Source organism: Balaenoptera ricei, chromosome X (genome assembly GCF_028023285.1).
Source record: "Balaenoptera ricei isolate mBalRic1 chromosome X, mBalRic1.hap2, whole genome shotgun sequence".
In the NCBI taxonomy this organism is placed as follows: domain Eukaryota; kingdom Metazoa; phylum Chordata; class Mammalia; order Artiodactyla; family Balaenopteridae; genus Balaenoptera; species Balaenoptera ricei.
This window is the reverse complement of record NC_082660.1, coordinates 61265011-61291164: the sequence shown is the minus strand read 5'-3', so window position 1 is coordinate 61291164 and position 26154 is coordinate 61265011. Positions and strand designations below refer to the sequence as shown.

The window sequence follows — 26154 nt, the reverse complement described above, 5'->3', positions numbered from 1 at the left end:
CAAACCCCACCCCTCCAGGTGCTTACTTTGAACCCATTGGCTTTGGAGATGAGTTAAACACCTGGAGAGGTGGGATTTGTGTGTATGGACATTCAGGGATTTTTTTGTTTTGTTTTGTTTTGTTTTGTTTTGGTTGTTGTGGGGAGAGGTCATTCCAAGTGGGGGAAACTGCCTAAGCCAGGGCTTGGAAGCAGGTGAGTACTCACGGTGTTCCATTCTCAAGGTGATTTGTAGTGTGAGGAGGAGGAGGGGTGGGAGAGCCTCGAGTGGCAGCTTAAGGAATTTAGACTTTATCCTGTAGGTACTGGGGAGTCACAGACTGTTTCTAGGGAGGCAAAATGGCCAAGTGGGTGAGGTCAAACTCTGGAGTCAGACTATATGGGTTCAAATGCTTGCTCAACAGGGTACTGGCAAATGTGAGCTTTGGCAAGTTGCATAACATCGGTGTGCCTCAGCACATCCATCTGTGAAATGGGAATGAAAGTAGCAATACTTACCGTGGAAAACTGCACTGGAGATTAAATAAACTCTCACACGTGAAATGCTTAGAACAGTGCCTGGCACACAGCAACCCCTCACTTGGTGTTAGCTTTTTTCATTATTGGCAGATTGGATGATGACAGAGGGCTTCCTCTGCTCCAGGCATGGTCCTATGTGCTTTATGTGCATGCTCTCAGCTCTTCCTCACAACCCCACGAGATAGGTCTGATTTTTATCCCCATCTTACAGAGGAGGAAGCTGAGGCATAGAGAAGCTCTGTAACTGGATCTGGAACTGAAGGTCAGGCTGGCTTCAGTGTAGAGGATGAAGGCAATGTGGGACTAGGGAGGAGGCAGAGGCAGGGGCCTGAGTGAGAGGCTGGGGGGCTAGGGCACTAAGAACAGCGACAGGGAGATAGCAGAGACGGAGGGATGACATGGGCCCCTGCTGTACAGGGAGGGCTCAAGATCTCACAAGTCCTGTCTAGGCGTCCATTAGTCTTGAGGTAGTTGTGTCCCAGAAGCCTCATGACTCCCTATAAAATACAGTGGGTCTCAGACCCCACCATGGGGCGGGATGCGAAGATGGAGCAGCCCCACATGTTAGCCCTCTGGCCAGTACTGTCCAGCCAGGAGATGGAGGGGATGGGAAGAGCTGTTGGAGCCAGAGGCCACTGACTGAATCAAAGCCTTAGTCTCCTTATCCAGGGCCCTCGGTTTACCCAGTGATGAATTGGAAAGTTGGCTCCAGGGTGTTTCTGAACAGCGTCGAGCGAAGGTGCATGCCAGAGGATCTAGGAGAGAGGGGAGAGGGGGAGGAAAGGGCCAGGTGGGAGAGCGAGGGGAGGGGGACACACTTCACCGGCCTGCCCCTCCTCAGCAAAGCCAAACTGCTGTCAGGCACTGATCAAGCCTGCATCCCGCCGCTGGGAGGAGGGCCAGAGAACGGGGGAGGATTGTGTCCCTGACACCCAAGGGCCTGCCCCTCCTCCTGGCTACTGAGAATCACAGTGGCAAAGGAGGAAGCAGCTGCCAGAGGTCCACACACCTTTCCCTAGGGTAGGGCTGGCTGAAGGCAAATCCTTTCTGGCCCCCAGCATTGACCCCAACCCCTATCCCTGCCGTCCCCACCCCAGCTCCTGGCAGAGAGCTCTTTCTGCCCAGGCTCCCGGGTGAAGACTGAACAAACACAAGCAGCTGTGCCATGTGTGGGTGTCTGCGGGTCAGGTCAGAGGGGGGTGGCATCCAGCAGTCCCTTGCATGTAGCTGTGGTGGGAAACTGCTCTTACTCGGAGCCGTCCACAAGATGGCAAATGGAAGGGGTTTCCATCTGAGGGTTACAAGACCTGCGGCCAAGTCCCATATTCACTGCCACTTTCCCATATGGATGTGGGCAAAAGCCTTTTCTCCTCTCTGGACTGTGAGATTCAACTAAAAGGTCTCAGCTCATTTCTGCCTAAAAGTCCATCACACTGTGCCCTATCAGTGGGTCACATCTCCGTCCAAGCATCCAGGGAGTGACACTGTCCTCGGCAGATCAAGGTGAGGGGTGGAGAGAAGAGGACCCTTGGAAGCAGAAAGCCGAGTTTGAAACCCCAGAGCTGTCACTTAAAGCCTGTGACGCTGGACAAGTCCTGTGGCTTCTCAGACATACCACGCCCATCAAAAAACAGGGATAATACCACCTCCTCATAGGATGATGGTAATGAGGATTTGATGAGGTGATACGTTCAGAGAACCCACAATGCCTCAGAAATCGCCCTCCCTGCTCAGCCTGCCGCATCTCAGCGTAAAATGTTCCTGGGCCAAAGAGCCAGCCTAGCAAAGCAGGGGCTGGTGATGGCCAGGAGGCTGACCAAGACTGGGGAGGTGGGCAGAGGGCAAAGCAGGGAGCTTGGATGGGGATGGAGAGGGGCAGACAGGGTCTGGGGAAGGGGAGATGGAAGAAAAGGGGAGCCTCTGAGTGGGAAGGAAGGGAAAGGGGGGCAGGAGAAAGGAAGTTTATTATTCTTCCTGCAGACCAATCATGGGGCTCCTGGAGTGTCGAATTCCAGCTCCTGCAGCCAGATGTGACCTGTTCCTGTTATCGTGGAATATTAATCAGAGGGGCCCTTGGGTAATTGGGGAGTTTTGATTAGAGAAATAGCCCTTACAATAATAAGCAGGCAGGAGCTTGGGGAAACCCACCCCCCACTCCTGGTCGCCCACCTCTTAGGCTCCATACTTCTGAGGCTCAGGGACCCAGACTGAAGAGTTGGGGAGTGCAGGAAGGGGGATGGTACCAAAACTGGTTGTGGGGACCAGGATTGGACCTGGCGGGCGGGGAGAGGGGGGTGCAGGGATAGGTGGCTATGAAGGGCACTAGAGACTGAGGGATCTGGGGCCTGGCGCTGGCCTGGCTTCACTCACCTCCCCATCAATCATCACATTAGCTGTTCCTGGGGCTTCTCCCTCGCCAGGACCCCTCCCAGTCAGCCCGCAGCAGCCAGCACCGCTGCCTCAGCCTCTGGCCCTGCTGGGACCCCAGCTCTGTTGCAGGCTGCACATGGCCCCTGGGCTCTGTATATTTAGACGGTTAATGAATCTTCCTGTTTGGCTGGGCCAGGCTAGAGCTTGAGATGGAGGAAATGAGGGCAAGAATGGGGAGGAGGGGCAGCACAACTGCCCCAGCCCTGGAGATCCTCTGACCACAGGGACCCCAGACCCAAAGTACAGAAACAGCCCAAGCAGTTCAGCTCAAGGAATCCGGGTGGTTGCCCCGATCCTCAACTGTACCCCCAAGTCCCCAAGGGACCACAATTTGAAGACAGAAGACCTGAGTTCTAGGTCCAAATCTTGACTTGCCCTCTCCTGGGCCTCGGCTGCCTCTTCCCGATGTTGAGGACTTTGGACTAAATTTCTTTTCACCAAACTCACTCAGCACCTACTATGTGCCAGGCTCTGTACCGGGCCCTGGAGGTTCAGAAAGAAAAAAAAAAGAGAACATAGTCCTTACCCTTCAAGACATCATGGTAATGACAGAGGCAGTCATGTAACTATCGCACATGGAGATAGTAATTGTAATAATAGTGTTGACTGAGCGGTCATGACGTGCTGGGCCCTGTGCTAAGTGTTTCCATGTCTTATCTCACGGCATCTTCTCAATGACCCGACACCATTGGTAGTATCAGCAGCCCCATTTTACAGATGAGGAAACTGAGTTACTGAGAGGTGAAGAACCCAGTAAAAGGGTACCATTTTAGATTCTTGAGATATATATATATAAACACACATAAATATAATTTTATATATATGATATATATTGTATATTATATATAATAAATCATATATTATATATATCATATATAATATATGTGATATATAGTTTATATATATACATATATATCGTTACCTAAGTGGCCTTCCAGAAAGGCTGTACCAGCTTAAACATCACCAGCCTAATGAGTGTAGAAAGAAGCCATTTAGTGTAGCATCTTTCTTTCCAACAGTACCTGGAAGCTCCAGTGTCTCTGCTTCGGATCTGGGCCTCTGGCTGCTGGAGCCTGGCTGGGGTTGAGCATGGATTCTGGGTGGGAGAGACACTCACTTATTCATGCGTTTATCAGCTCTTTACTGAGTGCCAGGTTCACTGCCCCAAAGGAACACACATTCTGATGGGAAGTGGTAGCTCTTTGCATCAGGGCATACTTGCTGCTTTTTACAAAGCAGTTTTGCTTACGTCATTCCATTCCCAATAAATGAAGAAGAAACCCAGGCCTCAAGAGAAGAGATGGCTTATTCAAGTATGAGTGGCAGAGTCAGGCCTCAAATGCAGGGCTTCCGACTCTGACTCTAAGCTCCTGTGGGGGGCACAGCAGACTGGGTGTTCCTCCCCTTGGCTTACAGGAGTCAAGGCCAGGCCAGCCAAGCCCTGGGGCCTTGAGCTTGAGATGCAGGGAATGAGGGAAAGAATGGAGAGGAGGGGCAGCACAACTGCCCTGGCTCTGAAGATCACCTGACCCCAGGGACCCCAGACAAAAAGCATGGAAAGAGCCCAGGCAGTTCAGCTCCAGGAATCAAGGAGGCTGCCCCCCACCACTGCTGGACTTTCACTGGGGCCATACCGACCCAGGCTGAGGCTGAGGCTGAGGCTGAGGCCAGAGAATCTCTGGTCACTGAGCCTCCGATTAAAGTGGCCACTCAGAGACCAGCCTGGAGTGGACTTGGCTGCCTATGGCTGGGTGACAGGAAGAAAGGCTGCCTCCGGACTCAGAAGCTAGCCAATGCCATGTACTGAGCAATCCCCAGGGCCCTGTTCTCAGGGCTTCCTGTGTGTGCATTCACTTCATTCTCACTGCAGTCTCATGAGATGGCTGCTACTCTCAGCCCCATCTTATGGAAGAAGAAACCAGGAGCACAGAGGGGTTTAAATGACTTGCTCAAGAATTCATAGCTAGGAAGTGGTAAAGCTGGGATGTAAACCCTGGCAGCCTGATCCCAGAGTCTGGGCTCTGAACTACCGTATTAGACAGCCCCTGAAGCCATGTGCCTGACATCAAGGGTGCAGGCCACAGGACCCCACCTCACTCTCTCCCCATGCTGGCACCACCACCTCACCCCCCTCAAGTGGCAAAGTACCTAAGCGTTTGGACTCTGGATTCAGGCTTCTGGATTTCAAATCCTTGCTCTACAACTTCCTAGCCGTGTGCCCATGGGCAAGGTACTTTCCCTCTCCGAGCCTCCATTTCCTCATCTGTAAAACAGGGCTAATAGTGGTTCTACCTCAGATAAGGACCTCCCTTATGAGGCTCATGAGACTTGCGGTGTCCATGGAACAATGTATGTGACTAAGTTTTGAGCACGGTGCCTGGCCCGTAGTTAAGTACTCAATGAATGTTTGCTTTTATTGTAGGGTAATATAATAAGGCGTTGACTCTGCCGATTGGCTGGACAGTAATGTGAGCAGGTAGAGGGCAGAGACAGAGCCCTGGGATGATGTTCCAACCCAGCCAAGCCCATTCAAGTGGACAAATGTTTCAAAGTTTCATTGATATTGCTCTGTGCTCAGGTCTGTTCTGGGCCCCACTCTAGGTAAGACACAGAGGTGCATGAGGCACAGTTCCTGCTCTCCAGAAACTCCCAACCTATTGGGGGAAACAGACACAGGCACACAGTATAAGCAGAAGCACTGCGAGAGCTGAGAAGAGAGTACCAACTTTGCCTGGATTTGAGGGTCAGAAGTGTCCATGAAGGATGCATAGGAGTTTGCAGGCCAGGGGCCACGGGATGGGCATCTCTGGCCGATGGAAGTGCAAATCGAAAGACTCAGAGGCTTAAGGGTGCCTGTGCTGGTCAGGGACCCGTGAATAGGCTTGTGTGATTGGGGTGTAAGTTGAATGTGGTGTGGAGGGGTTGAGGTGAGAAACTTAAGAGGTGGGCAGGGGCCAGATCACCCAGGGCCCTGACTGCCATGATGAGGAGTTGAGGGATGATTGACAATGTGAAATGGAAACTGAGATGACAAGAGCAGGATGGAGTCTGGGAAAAATCACTTCAGCTGCTGTTTTGCAAGAGAGAGGGACAGATGGAGGCAGGGGGAGCAGTTGGGAGGCGATTGCCATAGTCCCGGCAGGAGAACCGGAGTGGTGGCATTGGGGGTGGTCAGAAGTGGGCAGAGTCAAGAGATGCTGCAGAGGCAGAACTGAAGGATAACCCAGAAGTTTCTAGCTCAGGCCCATCTGTGGCAAGACCTCAGCTGAGCTGGGAGCAGACACCTGTGCTCCGTAAACTGGTCTCTTTTCCCCCTTTGGTGTTTATTTTCATTTCCCTGTAAAGTTCAATTCAGAAAATTCCGATCTTGTTTCAGCTGAACTGAAGGGAAGGAAGGTTTTTCCATACCCCAGATGGGATCTGGGTTCCTGGGGCCTCCCAGGGCCTCCCAGGGCCCAGGCTTTGCTGGTGGCAACTCCAGCAGAGTGATGTTACACAAAGCTGGGAAGATCTGTGGGGCTAGAGCCCAGGAGAAGGCTTGGCATGGCTTGGCAGGACTGCTGTGGGGGATGAGAGCAGTTTGGCCAGGATCGGGAGACTGGAGGGGGCTGTGCACAGAGAGAGAAGCGAGCAAATCCTGCCTGTTGCCTCTTTGAAAGGAGAAAGGCTCCCTTCCCTGGGCAGTGCCCCTAAGTCATGGACACCTCTGGCCTTTTCTTTTCTGGATTCCACGCTCCCAGGCTCCACTGAGGGGTGTCTTGGATGAGTGTCTGTGCTAGAGGGAGGGGTCCCAGAGCTCACAATCAACAGCCCTGGATGGGTGTGGGGGTGGGGTGGGAGAAGGGGGATTGGGAGGCTGTGAGGTAATGTGAAGAGGCAATGGGCTGAAAGTCACAAGACCTGGGTGAGGGCCAGTCCCGGTAAACTCTCTGTGTGACTCTGGGCAGTTCCTTCTTCCCTTCTCTGGGCCTCAGTTTTCCCATCCATCCAACTAGGGGGCTGGACTAGAAGGTCTCTAAACGCCCTAACAGCTTGAAAGATTCCATTCTCTTCTCTGAATCTGCCCAGGGGGAGGCGTTGGGGGCTGGGGCACCGGCAGGGGCTGAGAATTCCATAGCAATTTGCATGTGAAAGCATGTTACTGCCATGGCTATTAGTGTGTGCAGGGGGGCTGAAGACAGGGCAAGGACAGCTAACTGTCAGGCTGTCCAGAAAGGCCCGCTGCCTGGGTGGGGGAGGGAGGGAGGCCCTGGAGGTGTGCAAGGCAGGCTGGACCACCACCTTGGGTTCCCAGGAAAGGGAGAATCCCGAGATCTTTAGGGACCCAAGCTCGAGATGCCCAATCCTGGGTCTGGCCCCTACAGAGACCTCCAAGCTGTCGTGTCGCGGAGTGACTTCAGAGCTGCGTGAGGTGCCACAGGAGAGGGGCCCCCAGGGAGGGGGACAAACTATTAGTGCATTTGCTTTTCCGGGTCTGCTCTTACCAGGCCCAAACCTCCCAGGACCATATTTTCCTCAGGTTTATAATGTGACCTTTTGGTAATTGCTTTGTATAAACTTACATAGTTTGTCAATATAAATACTGTGTGTATATATATATATGTTTGTTAGGTTCACTCAGACAAACTCCTGGGGATTCTGGGAGAACAAAGCAGCTGTGTGCAAAAAGGGCTCACAGCTGTGGCCTGTGAGGAAAGAGAGGTGGCTCTGTCAGCACTCCCTGTGTGCCTTTACGTCCCTTCCGGTATCGGGGTCTCAGTTTCCCCATAAGGGGTTTGATCTGGAAAGGAGCTCTCAGGGAAGTCCTAGCTCTACCATTTCCTGGCCTCTGACCTCTCAGATTCTACTGAACAGGCATGAGGGCAGCAAGGGAGGCCACCTGCCAGTCCCCCTGAGAACAAGGGCTCTTCCCCGCAGAATCTAGCCAGTGGAAAGGCCCTGGTGCAGGGTGGCTTCCACGGTCTCCTTGGCTGCTCCTGGTACCCTGGAAGCAAAGGAGCCACCTGGAGCTCCTCCCTAGGGCCCTGGTCAGAAGCCAGGTCTTTACCCACTGCTCCTGCGGAGGCTGAGAGAGACCAGCCCATGGGGCCACAGGGGTAGATAAGGGCTGAGGACACACACCTCTTCTACTTTGGCTTTGGGAGGCGTTTATCATGGGTATATTTTGCCCAGCCCCCAGCCCAGGTGGGACTGGGGCTGGGGGAGGCAGACTGGGATTGAGGCCTCAAGATAACTTCTGATGAGGATGTTTAGGAACTCTGTAAAAGGCCAGCTTTGGTCAGTGATGATGGGAACAGCCAGGGCTTGGGGGCCACTCGCAAAGCAAGAAGGATCCCTGGGAAGCCCAGCCCCAGAGTCCAACTGCCCACTCCACACCTCGTGAGAGAAGCAACAGCTACCACTTATTGGTGCCAGGCATTCAACACTTGTTTAAAAAAGATGGATGAATGAACAAATGGAAGGCTAAGTTTAGTACCCAAGCTTTTAATCTGTGTATCCTCCATTCTGCCTCTCATATCACCACACAAGAACTTTAAGAACTAATCAGGCACTTAAAGGCCAGTCTAGAATGTGAGGTCCCTGGGAGCAGGGACCTTGACTATCCTGTTCATCACTGTACCCTAGTGCCCAGATTGCTGACTGGCATATAGTAGGTGCTCAGTAAATATTCTCTGAATAATTGAAGAAATCTAATCCCACTCCTCATTACCCAGACAGGGAAGTTGAGGCCCAAAGAGGTAGGGACCTGCTTGCACCTGGTCAAAAAGTCACGGTAGAGCTGGGACAGGCCCTGGGCTCCAGCCTCTCAGCACAGGGCTTTTTCCCCTGTATCAAAAGGCCCCCGTGGCAAACTCCTCCTGCCCTTCCCTATCCCTTCACGAATTCCTTATTCCCCCCACCCCCAGCTTTCCCTCTTTCCTTTCTCTTTGCCAGCTGGATAATTAACCACTGGAAACAAAACCTATAATTACTGTCCCCCCCATGCCCTTAAATTGCTTTCAGTTTGGGCTCCATGACCCCCGTCCTGGGTGGGGGTTGGTCTCCCCCTCAGCAGCCTCCCAAAGGGGGAGTCAACCTAACAAGCACCAGCTGAGGCCCCAGCCCCCCAGATCCAACGGCCAGCTGTACAGGAGGCCGGCAGCAGATGGGCGAGGAGGGTCCCCTGGCAGGCTGGGGCTGACTCAGCTGGGGTGTCAGTGGGACTGTGACGTGCCCGGGCAGGACAGGAGGCCAGGCAGGCGGGCCGGATTTCCGAGAGTGATTGATGCCAGGTGGCCAAAGGGCCGCTGGCTCAGCAGGGCCCAACTTAGGATGGTCCCAGTAGAGCCAAGTCTTTTCTTGGGTTCTTCAGCTCACCCTCATGCCCCTGCCTAGAGGGTGCCAGGCCATCCACATCCCTGGTGCCTCAGGGAGGACTCCTGGGAGCTTAAAATGGATCCGTGCAATAAGTCCCAAGAGCCCTGGCCTTCCAGCTCCACAAGGCCTGTCCCTTCAGGGAAACTGAGGCCTGGTTAGCACCTGCTCAACCTGGCTTCGTTGGTGATCTGGGCTCAGCCTGTGGAGGAAGCGAGGCAGCTCCACCCTCACCTGGGAAGCATCCTCTATCCCTGACTCACCAGGAGTTTGGGCTCAGCTGGGACAGGAAGGAGAGCTGAGGGTGGGGCCAGTCTGGGGCCCTACCACAGGAGGCTCACAACCCCTGCCTCCAGCTAGCTAAGCTTGGTCCGTTCCTGACCCACACAGAGGCTAAGGGAATGGGGGGGGGGGATGGCTCCCGTTCTTCAAAAGCCCCAAGGAAGCACGCTTGCTCAGTCTCCCCCAAGACGGGGCAAGGAGCAGGGGGGTGGGGCGGAGGAGAATCACCCCCTAGCAACTTCTGTTTGCTCATGGTATAGTAAAAAGACCTGGACTTAAAGCCTCGTGCTTGCGTTCACTTGGTGTGTGTTCTTGGGCAAGTCACTGCCCCTTGCAGTGGGTCTGTTTCCTCATCTCAAATGTGGGGCAAAGAATTCCCCACCGTCTACCCTCACAGGGAAGTTTATGAAAGTCAGTGAGATAGCATGTGTAAAAGTGTTTTTATTTTTAAGTGGCAGGCACTGGCCGGGTGAAGGACACTGCCACAAGGGGCTACTGAGCAGTGCTGTGTGGCCGGCACAGCAGACACGGAGCTCAGACCAGCAGCAGCCACGGTGCCCAGGCCAGGGCAAGTGACAACAGCAGTCACAAAGCTTCTGGGCGGTTGGAGAGGCTGCCCTATACTTTGCTTTGCCGTCTCCCAGAGATTTTACTTCACACTCCTCACAGCTACTCCCAAGGGGCCCCCAGAAACTCGATCCTCCACTGAGAGGGTGGGGGCAGCCGTGTCCTGGGCTGGGCGGGGGACCACCCAAGGACACTCATTGGTGATGTGTGGGAAGGGCTCTACCCAACCCAGATCAGGCTCCCCCTCAGTTAGAGACATCAATCTGGCCTGAACCAGCCCTGAGTAGAGACCCCTGGCCCAGGCAGGGGCCCCCGCTCTGGGCAGGCAGTCAAGCAGCAGAGGCCCCATCTGATCCAGGCACTTCCTTTGGTTAACGAGAAACCAAATAAACAGCCTCTGCCCCAGCTGGCTTCGGGAGCACCCCAGCCCGGCCCAGCCCTGCCTGCTCCAGCCAGCCTCCCTCCCTTTCACCCTGCAGGTCCCGTGACTTTCCTCCCTTGCCTCCTCCATGCGCTTCCCACTTCCCTCACAGCCCTGCCTGCTCCTTGGCTGGTGCGCTGGGGCTTCCTGCTCTGGATCGCTAACTAACCCTCCCCTTCCTTCCTCCTCCTCCTTTCCTCTAGTGCCTTCTTACCCATTTTTAGCTGCTGGGATCCCACTTGTCCTCCTCTCCTGACATCTGTCTCAGCCATCTCCATGAGGAGGGAGTCCGCCGCCCAGAAGACCTGCGGGCTGCTCCAGGCCTTGCCAGCCTGTGTCTCTGCTGTGGGAATGAGGCCAAACCCTCTTCAGGGCACTCACTCCACTCTCAGACCAGCAGCCTGCAGGAGGGAGACTGGGTGCTCAGGGCTGCTCTAGCTTGCGGGCTTTGTCAGCCAGAAGTCCCCGAGTGTGCCATGGTGAGAGCTCTGGTGTGCAGGAGAAGGAAGGCTCTTCTGGCTAAGGAGCGAACCGGACAGCCTGAAGCAGCCTCATTACCCAGCGGGCCACAGCTGAGGCCCAGCTCTTGGGAAGTTATTTCTAGCCACCTCCAGGTGTCTCGAGGCAGGGCAGGGCTGGGCCTGCCAGCAGGTCCCAGATCTAGCCCCAGCGAGGTGGTGGCAGTACTTGCCGACACACCCAGGTCCCCATGGGAACACCTCCTCCCCCATCTACTCTCTCTAGCTGAGCCTAGTGCCAGACGGGGCAGATGCCCGTGGCCTATGCCACAGCGGTGACAGGAGAGACAGGGGAGTATGGTCACAGGGTCCAGCAGAACAAGAGGGTAGAAGAACTTGTGGCGAAGAAGGGCACAGAGCTCTTGCAACATCTTGCTCCGCTAGGACAGCCATCATCTTCCCATACCAGCCCAGATCACCAGTGTTTTGGGCACATGAAAATCACACACACGTGCTCTCCCGCTCGCGCTCGCTCTCTCTCTCTCTCTCCCTCTCTCCCTCTCTCCCTCTCTCTCTCTCTCTCTCTCTCATATACTCGCTCATACACTCACACTTCATTCCCCAACATCACGACACCATTTTACACCCATTTCTCCATGTGGTTAATTTTTTTTTTTTTTAGTTCTCATTTTTTCTAAGAAAAAAGCAACAAGAAAATAATTCAGAGTTTATACAAAACATCTTTACATTATTTTTTTTCCAAAAAAGACTAGTATTTACACAAATGGCAACAGAAACAAAAACAAAAAAACCCTTTCGACTGCCACCTGGAAGGGGCTGGCTGTTCCGCTCCCTCTCCCACCTGGCAGTGGGCTGGGCAGCTGGCCAGGAGGCAGTGTGGAGGTGGATGGTGGGAGGCCCAGCTCCTTCCATGGCCACTCTGGGAGTGCCTGCAAGGCGCTTGCTAGTGGCAGTCTGTTAGCAGCCGTGCTGGCAAGGAGCCGGGGTCAAAGTGCACGGCGTGCTGGCCCAGCCCTAGGCAAGCCTCTTCCTCTTTCCAAGCCCCAGCCCAAGATTGGGGGGCTAGCGGGAGCTGGGTTAGGGGGGCACCCACCTGAGCTAGAGCCCAGAAAAGAAGCAGGCTACCTGGCCTTATACCCGCTTAGTTCTCCGCCCTGGGCCTCTGTTTCCCCACCAGGCCGAAGGATGCCAAAGGTGAGGGGAGAACAGGGCAGAGCGGAGAGGGGGGAACTCCCAGCTCTGCAGGGCAAATAGCCACCTGGGCACCTCACCTCCCTCCACCCCCCATGAGGTCATCTGCCTGCAGCAGCTCTCCTGTTCCCCAGGCAACAGCCAATTAAGACATTAATAACCGTGAGAGTGAGGGAGGCAGGATATGCCCAGGTAACCCACAGGAAGGTATTATTTTTTTTTGGTGGAAGGGTGGCAGCTACTACCCCATTGCCAAGACCAGCACTGTAGAAGGAGGGTCAGTGGGGGAGGGTGCGACACCTTGCCCAATGGCACTCTTGCCTTCCCTCGTGGTCAAGAACAGCCCTGGCCTGTCCCCTACCCCCAAAAAATATGCCAACGAGTTTATAAAAGAAATGCCATCCTATGCTTCCCGGCTGGCCACATCCTGCCCCAGGCCCCTGATACTGCGGAAGGCTGGGCTCAGAAAACCTGGGGAGGGGCTGCCTTTTCCATTTTTCCATTTTTCTTCAAAAAAAAAAAAAAAAAAAGAAAACAGATGAAAATGAGTTGACAGCTAAAAAAATGAACACAAAAACATTAAAAACAGTGATGATAGCGGACAAGAAGTCCTGGGAAGGGAGAAAGGGGGCGAGGGGGCACAGGGCCAGGGGGGGCGTCTCCCTGCCTGCTGTCCATCAGCGTCCGACCCTGCCCTCCAAGAAGGGGTGCCCCCGCAGAGCCCAAAGGCCTGGCCAGAGGGGGAAGGCACAAGAGCATGGGGGCTGGGGGCACAAGCACCCCCCTCTGAAGCCCAGGGGGCGGGGCAAAAGGGGGATTATAAAAGCCAAGAAACTACAAAACTAAATACAAAGATGGGCACAGCTGGCAAGGGGAGGGACGTGGGTGAGGATGGAGAGGTGCAGTCCCGGCCGACTGTCCCTCAGGGCCGAGGCTGCCCGGGCCCTCAGACCTTGTAGTAGATGTTCGCGGGGCTCTGGGGCGGCATCTCCTGGACGATGTAGACGGGGTGCCCGTAGTCCCCACTCACCTTCTCATAGTGGGGGCAGTAGTTGTTCTCTGTAGTCCGTAAGGGGATGATGATGTCGCTGGGCTCGGTGCCCGCCGTGCCACTGCCCCCCTTAGGACTGGCCAGGGTGCTGAGCGAGAGGGCGGGCGCCCGCTGCTGCGTGTGCTTGCGGTGCCGCTTGCGCAGCTTCAGCAGCAGGACGGTCAGGAAGATGATGATGAGCAGGAAGATGACGCAGCCGGCGCCCACGGCCGCAAACAATGCCACCTTGGAGTTGAAGAAGCTGTCGGGGTCCCCGCTGCTGCCTCCACTCCCACCGGAGCCACTTTTCTCATTCTGGTTCACAGTCTCTGTGGATGGGGGAGGGAGGGAAGGGAGGGGAAGAAGGTCAGCCAGGGGTCCCAGGGACACATGGCAGATCTCGGGCCACGCCCTGCCTTCCTGCAGAGCTAGGGCCTGAAAGGGCAGCCGAGCAATGGCTTCTGCCCTCTGGGAGACTCCCATACACTCACCGTGCTTGCCGTCGGAGTCACCCAGGGAGCCCCGACCACCGGGGGCCTGTGTAGCCATCTTGATAGTGTTGTCTGCCTCCTTGCTGGGCCGACTGGTAGTCAGCTGCTCGGGCGTCACAGCATTGGGGTCTGGGGGTGGGGAGAGAACAAGTGAAGGGGGATCTCCGGCAGCATAGGTGCCTCAGTTACATAGCACCCACCGGCCAAGAATGGCCCGGATACTGGACCTCAGATCCCCTATCCCTACTGCCCCCTCTGCCACTACTCCCCATGCCCACCCCCCCCCCCCACCCAGTGAGGAGCATCTGTTGCAAAAGCCTAGCTGAGGAGCCCTCGGCCTGGGTGCTCACCTTGCCCAACCTTCATGACAATCTTCATGGTGCGTGTGCGGCACACACCTCCCTCCCGGTTCTCCAGTCCCTCCAGGCTCCCATTGGATGTAGCTGCAGCAAGAGGCCAGAGCAGTCAGGAGGAGGAAGGGGTCTGCCAGCATTACCCAGAAGCCCTAGTGATGTCTAAGCCCTTAAGAACAGAACTGGGAACCAGGGAGTTGCAAGCAGCTCCCACCCACCCATGAACCTTTCTACTTCTCTCCTCCCACTAGGAACAGAGTCCAGGAACTAGCCCCTCCCACAAGGATGCTGCTCCCCTATCATGACCAGGCCTTGGCCCTTCTTTCTCAGTGGAAGCTACATGTGTCTCCTCATTGGCTGATGTTGCTCAGAGGCCAGGCAATTAGAACTGGCATGGTGAGGAAGGCTTCTCCACAGACTAGAAGGAGTCCTAGATTCGGTGTCAGGAGAACTGGGTTGGCAACCCAATCCGCTCCCTAACTCTCTGTGTGATCTAGGGCAAGAAGCCCCTTCACCTCTTGGGGCCTCAGTTTCCCATGAAGAGAAAGGCTGAAGCTCTGCCAATTCTGCCATTCCCAAGATTAGATCTTAGGTGGGCAAAGAAAATAAGAGAGAGAGCACCACGAATCAGAGTCCTCTCCCACCCAACTCCTAGAGCCAGGGCGAGCTGGCAGCAGGCCCCTTGGTAAACGCTGGGGCCAGAATTCCAAGGCCAGGCCAGGAGGAGAGCACGCCAGTCTTCAAAGGGGACTGGATCAGGCTGGGCCTGAACTGTGTGCAGTCTCATTGCACTACTCAGAAGTTCCCAGTGTTACAGGACAGGAAAGAACCATGTGGTGGGCAGGGACTCACAGGTAATATAGTAATCGTGGTGCTTCTTGAACTCCAGGCCCATGTAGTTGGGGCTGAACTCCTGGAACTTGATGGTGAAACGGATTTCCTGCTCTGGCCTATTGCAGGTGACCAGCACGTTGGGGTCGAGCACGGTGCTGCAGGCAGCTGCCTGCTCAGGCCGCACCAGGTACAGCTTGTAGTATTCATAGGGCCGCCCAGCTTCTGCTCGGGGGCAGATGATGTCCAGCTTGTCTCCAATCTTTGGGTAGATCACCAGGCCCTTCCCACTCAGGAACCTGCCCAAGAGGGAAGAGATGGTTAGCCTCAGGGTTGGGGGTCTCAGGCCATCCCCAGAACCAGGGGAGCAGACAATGAGGGCCAGGCTGGGCACACTGGGTGGAGATGGCGAGGACAGGCATTCTGTCCTTTTTCCAGCCTTATGCTGGGGGTGGGGAAAGAGAACCATACTGCCAGCAGGGTGTGGAAGGGGTGGCCCATGGGCAAGGCTGCCAGGCTTTGACTGCTCGGCAGGGTGGGGCACTGCCTAGCTGGGGGAGCCCTTTGTCCTAATGTGGCATTTCCGCAGGGGGGCTGACGTGGCAGATGGGCTGGGCACCTAGATGTCAGGCTTGGGTTGCCTGGATGCGGCAGCCCTGTCCTCCTCGCACCCCCAACGTACTCACATTCCTTCACAGCCTCTGCTACCGGCCCCCCCAGCACACACGCGTGTATATGCGCTCATGCGCACAGACACACACACAGAAGCACACACACAACAAGCCCCAGAAACCACCCCCAAAGCTCCCAGCCAACGGCTGGGGGTGCACAACCTATCTTGGCCCCATGCCTTCTCCCCCATCCTTGCTAATCTTGGGCATGATGGGGAGATAGGAACAGGCCTTGCCTAGAGCCAAGGGATAATGGGCACAGTCTCCAGCCAGGTACAGCTCCACCCAGCTCTCTCCACTCCCCACTCCCACTGCCTGGCGTCCTACCAGGACTCATCCCACCCCCATAATGCAAGAGCCTGAATCCCCAAATCTGGCCAGTCTCACTGCAAAGGATAACAGAGAAAGGGGAGAAGAGGCCTAAGCAGGAACAACAGATCATATAAGACAGGGCCCCAGGAACCTCGCTCATCTGCCTTCTAATCCACTCCCACCACACACACACACACACACACACACACACACACACACACACACAGCCTCTGCTCCCGATCCTGAGAGGAGATGGACAAATGCCTCCAGAGCCAGGTTCGTCTTCTAATCCAGAAGGCCAGGCACTGGGAAATAGCAGGGGGAGGGCAGCTGCCTGGGGCCACCGATTCATATCATCCTGTCCTTGCCTAAGCACAGTAAGCGCTCTCGGCCATTTCTGAGCCTGGGAGCAAGTCAGTACAATGTAGGAGAAAGAAGACAGACTTTGGAATCAGATAGATGGTGGCCCTTACTAGCTCTGTGACCTTGGATGAGCTGCCTGATCTCCCTATCTTTCAGTGTCCTCACGTATAAACTGGGGGTAGGAAGAGCCCCTCCTCCAAGGATGGTGGAGGGGAGGCATGATGGCATGTATAGAGCACATAGTTGGCACTCAACCATGACTCCTGCTTAGAAATAGCGTGGTCTGCCAAGAGGCAGGAGGCCAGACACTAACACCAAGGACCTATGAGCCCAGTCTTGCTGCTTGGGTGGGAAAGAGGAAACGATGATACAGCTCCATCCTCAAGGACTCTACCGTCTGGTGTGGTTCAGAAAAGTAAATGGCCCACGCTGCAGCAATGGATAGCACCAGGCTATCTGGAGGCTATGTGAGAGGATGGTGGCTCAAAAGGCAAGGGCTGGAGGCAGAGAGAGGAAGGAGACAGCTCATCTGACAGGACAGTCAGAAATGGTCCCACAGAAAGAGTGGGATGAAAGCGGGTCTTGGGGGAGGAATAAGAAGTTGACATCCAGCAAGAGCAGACAGCAGTGGTTGGGACACAAAACCCAGGCCAGTGACTGGCCCAGTGATGGGTAGAGAGGAGCAGAAGAAGAGGGGGTAAAGCTCAGCTGGGGCCAGACTGAAAGGCCAGGGTCACAACAAGCAGTGTGGGTTTCATCCAGTGGGGGACAGACTCTCTAGCAGAAAGGACAATGAAGGGCCGAAGGCAGTGCTTCAAGGCAATGAAGCTGACGGGGGAAGAACATGGTTCTACTCCCTGAGGGCCCATTCCACAGTGGGGGCTACAAGGCACAAGGGCCTCCTGGGAGCTCAGTATCCTCACCGGATGGAGGGAAATGATACCCAAGGAGGTGCCTAAGGGAACTAGACCAAGTAGATGACGTGGATGAAGAACAGCAGCCCTCTCTCCATGTCCAGGGAAGCTCCACTAAGCTGGGACCTGCCATCCTTCTGTGCAGGAGGGTAAAAGCAACAACAAGAAGGTCTCACCCGCCTTAGTACTTAGCTTTACCACACTCCAGAAGGCCAGAAAGGAAGCAGGCATGGGCTGGAGGCCCACACAAACATTTGAGAGAAAACGCCCCCAACTCCATGCTCCACAAAAAGCCAAGAAGTTTCACCAAAGCCTCTATAATTCCTAAGGCATTTTTCACTTTCCAATCTTCATACCGGTTCCATCCAGGCAGTAGGATTAGACAACTTCTAACATCTTAGAGATAGAAGGAACCTTCGAGACCTACTGAGTCCAGGCTCCTCACGTGAGGGAATGAGTAACCAGATGAATGTTCCTGTTGAAGAGGGTGCTCAAAGCCAACCCGAGGAGCCTAAACTCACCCAGGATGTTAACTCCTAGGGGTCTAAGAGTACCTTAAACATTGGCTGAATCCTTATACAGCTGCGCACCTCCATAAGACCGTACCTGGAGATGACAGCAGGTAGAGGGCACACAAAGGGGTACGGGCCAGCTCACTTTTCTAACCACTTGGCCCGCCTTACTCACCAGGGAGTCTTGTCTACTCTGAGCAGTCTCCCATCACCATTCAGGTTCTGGAGCCCTGGAACCCAGAGACAACCGAGGAAACAGATGTCTACATAGTGGGTGGGGGATGGGGAGGAGAGAGGACTATTGCCCCCAACACCCCTCAGACTCTGTCAACCTCAGTGAACAGAATTCATAAATATTCATGAGTTCATTTGCATAGCAGCTGGCAGAGGGAAACTCACCTTCCCCTAAAGTGCAGAAGGGAGAGGAGCCTGATGAGACCCGCCTTCCCTGACCCTGGTCCCCCATGATGGTACCTTCTCAGCTTCTTCCCCACCACTAAGAAAAGTGCTTCTGGGCCTGTGAGAAGCCCCAGAAAGTGGTGAGGGGCCACGAGGTGTGGGTATGCAGCCCGTGAGAGTGAAGCCCAAGGTCAGGTACGACGCTAGTCATCCTGTACAGCGGGGACCCTGCAGGTCTCCCCTCGTACCCACCAGGTTAGAAGTAGGGGCCGAGAGGAGGAGGAAGAGAGTACCTAGTTAAACTCTTTATCCCCCAGTTTTCAAAAACTACTACTCCCCCCATTATCAAACCAAGCTTTCCTGCCTGGGGCCACCCCCAGACAAAGCCCTTTTCTGGAAAATAAGGGGATTGACATGGCCCAGCAGGAAGCCTGCAGCAGGTCGCCATGGTAACCCCTGAGGCCTTCCCTCCTTAGCCTCTGATAGCCCCCGGGACCCCAGGGAGCCACCCCAGGGAGTAAAAGGACTTAGGGGAGGCAGCCTGGGCGTTCAGTCTCCTGTCTGTGGCCTGCCTCTTCCCCTCTACCCTAGCCCAAGTCTCTCCCCCAGCCTGCCTACTGAGCTTAGAAGTATCACCATGACTGCTGAAAAGAATCCTGGGAGAGAAGAAGCCTGAGGGTCTGGGGTAGTGGCCAGTGCTGGTCAGAGGCCAACTGCCCCCCTGCTTCTTTGTCCAGCTAAGCCCCTATCCACCCATACACAGACAACCTACAGCAAAGAGAGTTTGGAGCTGTGGGGGTCATGCCTAGAAAGCTGCCCACGTTCCACCACACTTCCTTCCCTCTCATCCTTCCCTCAGGCCCTAGGGACTTGTGGTCAGAGAGTGGCCAAAGGGAGAGCCTGGTCCTAGGCCATGCCAGCCCAGGTTTGGTAGAAGACTCTAGCCACAGCTTTGATTCAGTGACTCCGGCACCACTGCGCCTGCACCCCAGGGTGGCAGGACCAGTGGAGGACAGACCCCAAGCTGGAGCTCAAGTGTGCTCTCATCCCAGCAAGGGTGGGGAGCCCCCAAATTAAAGGCTCCTCTTTCACTCCCCCAGCTCCACCCAGCCCCCGAGGCAGCAGGAGCAGGCCTGGCATGTCCCAGCAGTGCCCGCCCAGGCGTGGGTGGGCAGGAACAGCAGCTGGGTCCTGGCACACACACAGCACTGTCGGAGGCAGGGAAGCCAGGAGAGCCCCAGAGGAAGTCACCCCCCCCCCCACCTACACTGAACTATGCCTCCCCTCTGCCCCACCTGGCCAATGCTAGGGCCCACTGAGGGCTTAACAGCCCCTTCCTTGTTGTCTGCTTTCTGTGGGGTCCCTGAGAGGCAGTGAGATTCCTGGCCCAGAGAGGAACCAAGGCTGCTATTCAGAGCCCGGGAGGGAGAGTGCCAGGCATCGAGCTGGCTGCCTCTAGATCAGGTCACCCCGAGCAAGCTGCCCTCAGAGGTAGGCCTAGCAAAATCAAACGAGGAAGCTGGAGCACTGCTCATCCCACGTGGGCAGGGCCTGAGTCACAAGGACAGATGCACACACACCTGTGAGGTGAGAGGGAAAGCCCGGGGCAAAAGCCAGCGCCTCCTCCGAAACCCAGTCTTTCCCAGATTCCAAGGCAGTGGGATGGTGTGGAAAGAATGGCACAAGGCACAGCTCTCCCCACTACGAGCTAACTGACTTTAAACGAGTCATTTACCTTTTCTGGGCAAATGCCTCCTCATCTGGAAAATGGGCAATTCCAACTTCCCAGGGCTGTTGGGAACATCTAATGAGCTCATATCTGAGGATGCTTTGGAGGTAGCAAGGTACTGCCCAACTGTTAGTTAGCACACCAAACACAGTACCATTTAGAAGAAGCTGAACGAGCTTACTACACTCCTGGCTGCTAGCACCGCCACCCAAAACAACTACAATGAAAACCCACCCAGGAGGGGCTGCTACAGAGCCCAGGGCAAGGAACCCAGAATATGGCTGGTGAGCATCCCCTTACCTCAGCTCCCCTGATAATCACAGGGTGGACCCTCCCCCCAAACCTACTGTTCCCATGGCAACCAGTGGCCTCCTGGCTGGCCCACCCACTCCATACTCCCAACACCAGAAAACGGTGATGCACAGTAGTGTCCAGGGCCCACTCATCCCCATCCATCATAGTTGGTGAGGCAGTGGAGAGCCTGAAGGGAGAAAGGGAACCCTGGATTCAGCCTCCAGTCCAGCCTCACCAGGCCCTTCTTGCCCCAGGTCTGGCTGCCTGGGGTTGAGGGACGGAGGGAGGGGAACAGGGAACTTTAGAGGAGCTGCTGGCTTCCCATCACTTTCAGGCCCCCACCTGTGGCCAATCAGCCACAGAGTAGAAGAGGTCAGGTCCCTAGCCACCCCGGAAAGGGGCCCCCTGAGCTGGCCTCCCCAGGACTGTGAGCTGGAACAGCTGTGAGGGGGGCTGGGACCAACACTTTGGCTTGTAGCAGGCAAGCCTGGGTTGGGGTCTGCAGCTGCCCCCACCCATGCTGGATGGAGTCAAGGGTCCTGGATGCCAAGCTGAAGCCCCCACTCCCGCCCCTTGCAGGGAAGGTGTAATATGATCTCAGGCACATTCCCACTCTCTGGAGGTGGAGGAACCTGAGTGGGGGGCAGGAAGGGGTCAGAATGGGACTGAGAGACTGAACTGCAGCAGCTGGACTTGGCTGAGGACTCAAGTATGAGGCCTGCCGGCTGCCCCAAGTTCTCAGGGGAGGAGGCTGGAGGAGGGGGCTGCCCTGGGACCTTCCATCACAGCCCCCCCACCCCACACAAGCATGCACATGTACTCTGGTTCCTCCCAACCTCTAACGGGCCCAGACCCACCTTCCCACCCTACACTTATCGGGCAAATCTGACAAGGGGCCAAGCTCTTGCCACCCAGGGACTACCACCCTGGAAGGCCACAGCACCAATTTGGGAAAGAGGCTGGGAGTCTGGAGCCAGCCCTTCCGGCTCCCCTCTCCCGGTCAGGGCTGGGGCTGCCCGTACCCTGGAACCTGGAAACATACCCCCAGCCCCACCACTTCTTTATTTTGATTTTTCACCAAGGAGGAAGCAATTAAGCAGGGTTTATAGGCGCTGGGAGATTTGGGGGGGGGGGTGCCAGCTCCTGACAGGACTGAGGCGAGAGACCAAAAGCTGGGAGGAAGAGGGGAGGGAAGAGAGAAAATGAGCCTGTGAGGGAGAGCACGGGCATGTGCGAGAAACAAAAGGACTCGAGAAAAAGAGGCAGAGAGTGACTAAGAGTGAGAGGGAGTGTGAGAAAGAGGGAGAGCGGGCAAGCAGAGCTGGAGAGGGGAGGTGAACGCGGCTCACACAGGATGTGAGAGGGCGAACCGACAAGGGCCTGAGAGGGAGAAGTCGGGCAGGAGGCAAAGAGGGAGAGACGGACAGAAAGAGACCGTTGATTTGAAAGGCTGTGGCAGTCCCAGGCTTGGGCGCGGTGGCAGAGACAGCCCCCCGAGCTCAGAGTGAAGCTGAGGGCAGTGCCTTCCTCCTGTCCTCCTGCCCCCCACCCCAAACCCGTGCCAACACACACAGACAGGCTGCATTCCAGACCCCTGAGCATAGATGGAACTCTGGGGGGTGGTGCGCGCAGGGGCACCAGGATCAGTCCCCCACCATTCCCAGGATCTGCTCAATTACAGGATGGAATTCGTGCAAGTCCTATTGCGGCCTCAGCCACCACCCCCACCACCCCCAGGATGCCTGCCCTCAGCCTGAAGTGGATCGGGGAGTGGGGCAGATCTCAAAAACCTGCAAACCGTTCCAGAGCACTCAGGCCTCAAGACACAAAAAGGGTGAAGCTCAGGGAGATCTTGTTTCTCCCAGCCACCCCCCACCTCACTCTGCAGGAGGGCTCCTTTCCAGCTGTGGAGCTGCCTGCTATCTCTGGTTAGAGACCCGAGAGAGCAATTAGGTCACTCCCATGAGCCCTTATGATGGGCTACCCCAGGCGGATTTCAGCTCTCCTGGCTCAAGAGAGAGCATTTCCAGCCTCCACCTTTACAGAAGGGAACTGGGCACTTCACAGCCTTTCTCCTTGGTCTGAGCAGCCCCAGGGCCCCAGACCATTTTGAGTTCCTGCTGTTAGGAGAGCACTGGGCCCAGTTTGGCTTCTGGGTTAAGGAAAAATCCTTGTCAATCCCTTTCCTTGTACCCTGACCCTGGTTTAGACATCCCACTAACCAATAAATAGGACCCTACCTTAACCTAAGGAGAAGGAACTAAAGAAGCCGCCCTCTCCCACTCCAGGGCTGAGAGGTGCATGGCCCCTGGAACCTAAGAGGTCAAGACAGGCAGGAGCTCGGGAAGTTAGCGGGGAGCCCATAAGAGTGGACAGGAAGAGATTCCAGATACAGGAATCATAGAGCACAGAGGGCAGGCCAAGGGCCCCCAGTTTCCCACTAAGTGGGGTGTCCGCACACTGCTGGGACCTCCAGAAAACAGGAAGGAAGAGCAATTTTGACCCTGGGTTCCAACCTGAGTCCTGGATGCCAAAAGAGAAAAAGGTCCAGAGGTCACTACACAATCCAGCGACTCCCCACTAATAGCCCAGAAACCACTGAGCCACCGCCCTGAAAGGTGTGTGTGTTGTTGGGAGGTGGGGGAGGATTGTGAAGGGGAAGGAGGAGGGAGAAAAGAAAGGATCTCCTCTACATAGCTGCCTCCCCAACCCCTTTGGGAAAGCTAAGCACAACTCCCCAATCTGAGGACAGAGGGTGGGGGGGCCAGTGGGACCCGCCTGGGCAGGAATCCTTCGCTTGCCACCCGCTTCCCTCGCCAGCTCGGCCGCCACTCTCCACCCCAGCCAGCCCTGGAAGCTCTGCCGCCGGCTCCATTGGACCCCCGACGAGCGCTGGATCGACCCCCCCCCCAACAAAACCTCTCTCCCACTCCGCCCCTCTCCACCCGCCGCCTTTGTGAGCCTGGGAGCGGCGCCCGCCCTTCCACGGACCCAGCAGGGAGAAAGTGGCGGGTGGGGGGGGGGAGGCTAGAAGAGACGGCAAAGCGAAAAGCTAGGGAAGCAAACTGAGAAGAAAGAGAAATGAAAATGGGAGAAGCCCGAATGGAGATACAGGCACTGCCACCCGCCCCAAGCGCGAAGTCCCGCGCCACGGTCCCTTCACAGCTAAACAAACGGGGAACCTGTGTTCCGGCCTCTTCCCCCGCCCAGGTCAAGCTCGCCCACCCCCCCGCCCCCAGCAGCTCTTGGCGAAAACCGCCACGTTCCCAGGGGCCCCAGAGGGGGCTGCTTTCTCTCCCCGACCCAGCTCTCCAGTGCGCTCAAGGGCGCTCAGACTCCCAGCTCCGCCCGGCGCGACAATCTCGACTTGATCCGGGACGTGCGGAGGAGAGGGCCGGGAAGCTGAGGGGTCACAACCCAGCCAAGTGCCCCCACCCAACCCCACCGCACCCTTCCCCGCCCGCCCGCAGGGAAACACACTCAAAAAAGCCATAGACAAAATGGGGCGCCGCTCCTCCTCCGAACACCTTCCCACAGGCGCTCGGGGGCGCGCGGCCTCACCCCGAAGGAGTGCCTCCCACCCCCAGGGACCAGAGCAGATAAGTTACTCACTTGGGGTTGAGGGAGCTCCAGGACACGGGCTCTAGATTCTTGGCCAGCGGGGTGGCGAGCCGGCACAGCGCCAACACGACCATCGCCACAAGCCACTTGCCGAGCCAACGCTGGCCAGGCCGGGCCATCTTCCCTGGGGCAGGCTGCACTTCGGGATCCCCTGGCGCCTCCTCAGCAAAGCTGGCCTCGCCTTCCCGTGCCGCGCTGCGCTCCGAGACGCTCAGGCGCCCATCCTCCGCAGCCGCCGGCCTTGAAGTGCTCCCCTCCCGCCGGCTTCGGTGTCGCTCTTCTCCGCCCCGCCGGCCAGGAGGACTCACTGGGCAGCCGCCCCCAACCCGAGCATGAGCTGTGGCCTCCGAGGGCTCGCTCCACTGGCCTCTCCGCCGCACGAAGCACGACGGGGGCTCTGCGCCCCCGGGTGATCCCGTCCGATTCCGCTCGGCTCCCCGAGACTGTTTGGGACTGCGCGCCCTCTCCCCGACGGGGTCTCACCGCTGGGGACTCGGTGGCCGCCCGGACGCCTCGACCGTCCCGGGATCGGCACCCCTGGGAAGAAGCGGGAGTCTCCCCACCACACGAGCTCGGTCCGGGGGCTCCCGACCGGGCCGCCCTGGCACGGGCTCCGTTCCTCCAGGCCACACTGGGACTCCGGGCTGCGCGCCCCCCGACAGCTTCGACTTCAGCGCGGGGCCCGCTCAGTGTACTTAGAAGAGCGCGGAGACACTGCCGAGCGAGCTAGTCCCATCAGTTTGCGCCTCTGAAGCCTAGGCCGGGTGGCCCGGCAGCCCAGTCGCCGAGTCCTAGCTCCCCGGCGATTGCGCCCGAGGCTCTACGGTCAGTGCGAGGCTCACACACCTCCCACTGCTGACCAGCGCGCATAGGCTCCCTCCGCCGCCGCTGAGCTGTCTACTCCCCTGCTCAGGCGTACGCAAGGCCAACCCTACGCATCTTAGCCAATAGCAAGCTCCGTCACGGGGTCCTTGCCCTGCACCACGCCCCCAGAACAGGAAGGAGGCGGGGTTTTAGGGAGCTCTTAAGGACGCCGCGCTCTCCATGGCACCAATCTGAGTGTGCGGCTCCTGCGGTTAGGGCTGGGTCCTGCCTAGTCCTGTTCCCAGAGCGCTCAGCCCGTGGGAAGTTGGCGCTCCTCTAGAGCTGTCGGCCTGCTCTTCTCCCCGAGCGCCTGGTCGACACTCCGGCCCACTGACCTGGGCCGAACAGGCTCAGTACTTTTCCCGGGAAAGTACTACCATTCTTTTTGTTACACACGCGAGCCCTGAAGTCCTTGCTCCGTGCCCACCTCCGTGACAAGGATAGCTTGTTTACTCCTGGTCCCATCTCACGTAGGGCTCTGGTGGGCTTTCCTCCTTCCGCCCTCGCAGTGCAGTGTCTGCTTGCACATGGACCCGGACCCGGAGTCCTGAACAAACGGATAGCGGTGGGCGGTGGAGTCTCAAGAGGGGTCAAGTACGGGGAAGTTGGGAAGATGAGTTCTTCGCCCCTGGGGACCAGGCCTTGGGAATCTCAGCTTTGGGGAAGAGACTTGTGGGACACCAGGGGCCCAGATTTCGAGTCTTGTCCTGTCTGAAGGCGCGGGCAAGGCCCTGGGATAGCAGTGGGGATGAGAGGGCACCTCGATAAAGAAAGACACCTCGAGGGCAAAGAGGAAAGGGCGTAGGGCAGAGACGCCTTTCGAAAAAGCAAAAGTTGGCGCCCTGGTCCCAAGACGCCGGACTCCAGCACCTCCCGGCCTCGCTATCTGGGTCTTTGTCTCCCAGCCCCTTCTCCCCACCCCTCCTTGCTTCCTTGCTTATAACTTTGGCTCCATCCCATAGCTCAGACCCTCCCGGTCCGACCCGCTCTCCCCAGTTGGACCTCAACAGATGTACCCACGTGCTAATGTCTCCCCCTACTGGTCTTCTATAGCACTGCGGGTGCCTGGGACCGACTGAGAGCGCCCACTCCAATGGGAGCGTGGCACACACGAGCCTGGCACACGCGCTCGAGCACAAGACCCAGGACAGGGGTGGTGACCTTGGCTAGAACCGCGGCCCGGTATGGAGAGGAGGAGGGAGCACTAGGAGTGAGATCTGGGTTTGGGGTTGGCTCGGCGACTGCCGAGGACATAAAGTCTCCTTGCTGCTTCTTTATGGAGATAATTAGGTGAGCGACATTCCCAAAGTGCTCGCCATTTATGCAGTTTCCTGTCCTTCTCTCACTTAAGTAGGAGGCTGATCTACTGAGTTCCTCACTGGATCCTCTGATGATCTCTTTGGTTCATAGAGCGGACCTCTATTTGGGGGGAAATAAAGAGGGAGAAGTGTGTTCCTCCCCCTTTCAGGGACAGGGCCTGGAGGATGAGAAGGATCTGTGTAGAAAGAGAAGAGGAGCTGTTTAGGGT

General features: G+C 56.6%; 1 protein-coding gene across 1 annotated transcript; it reads right to left on the bottom strand.

The window, feature by feature from the left end:
* Positions 1 to 11743: 11743 nt before the first annotated feature.
* Positions 11744 to 24665, bottom strand: EFNB1 (ephrin B1). The gene is made up of 5 exons (XM_059910241.1): positions 23754 to 24665; positions 14969 to 15246; positions 14114 to 14206; positions 13764 to 13892; positions 11744 to 13601 (listed from the first exon to the last, which is right to left on the bottom strand). The coding sequence occupies exons 1-5, from the start codon at positions 23879 to 23881 to the stop codon at positions 13189 to 13191; spliced, it is 1041 nt and encodes a 346-aa protein (XP_059766224.1). The 5' UTR covers positions 23882 to 24665; the 3' UTR covers positions 11744 to 13188.
* Positions 24666 to 26154: the final 1489 nt, after the last annotated feature.

Bases quoted from the DNA above. Each gene is read 5' to 3' on its own strand.
- EFNB1 (XM_059910241.1), bottom strand. From the start codon at position 23,881: ATGGCCCGGCCTGGCCAGCGTTGGCTCGGCAAGTGGCTTGTGGCGATG. The intron at 15,247-23,753 runs GTGAGTAACTTA...CCTCTTGGGCAG, and splicing joins TGGAGCTCCCTCAACCCCAA to GTTCCTGAGTGGGAAGGGCC. The intron at 13,893-14,113 runs GTGAGCACCCAG...CCCCACCCCCAG, and splicing joins TGTCATGAAGGTTGGGCAAG to ACCCCAATGCTGTGACGCCC.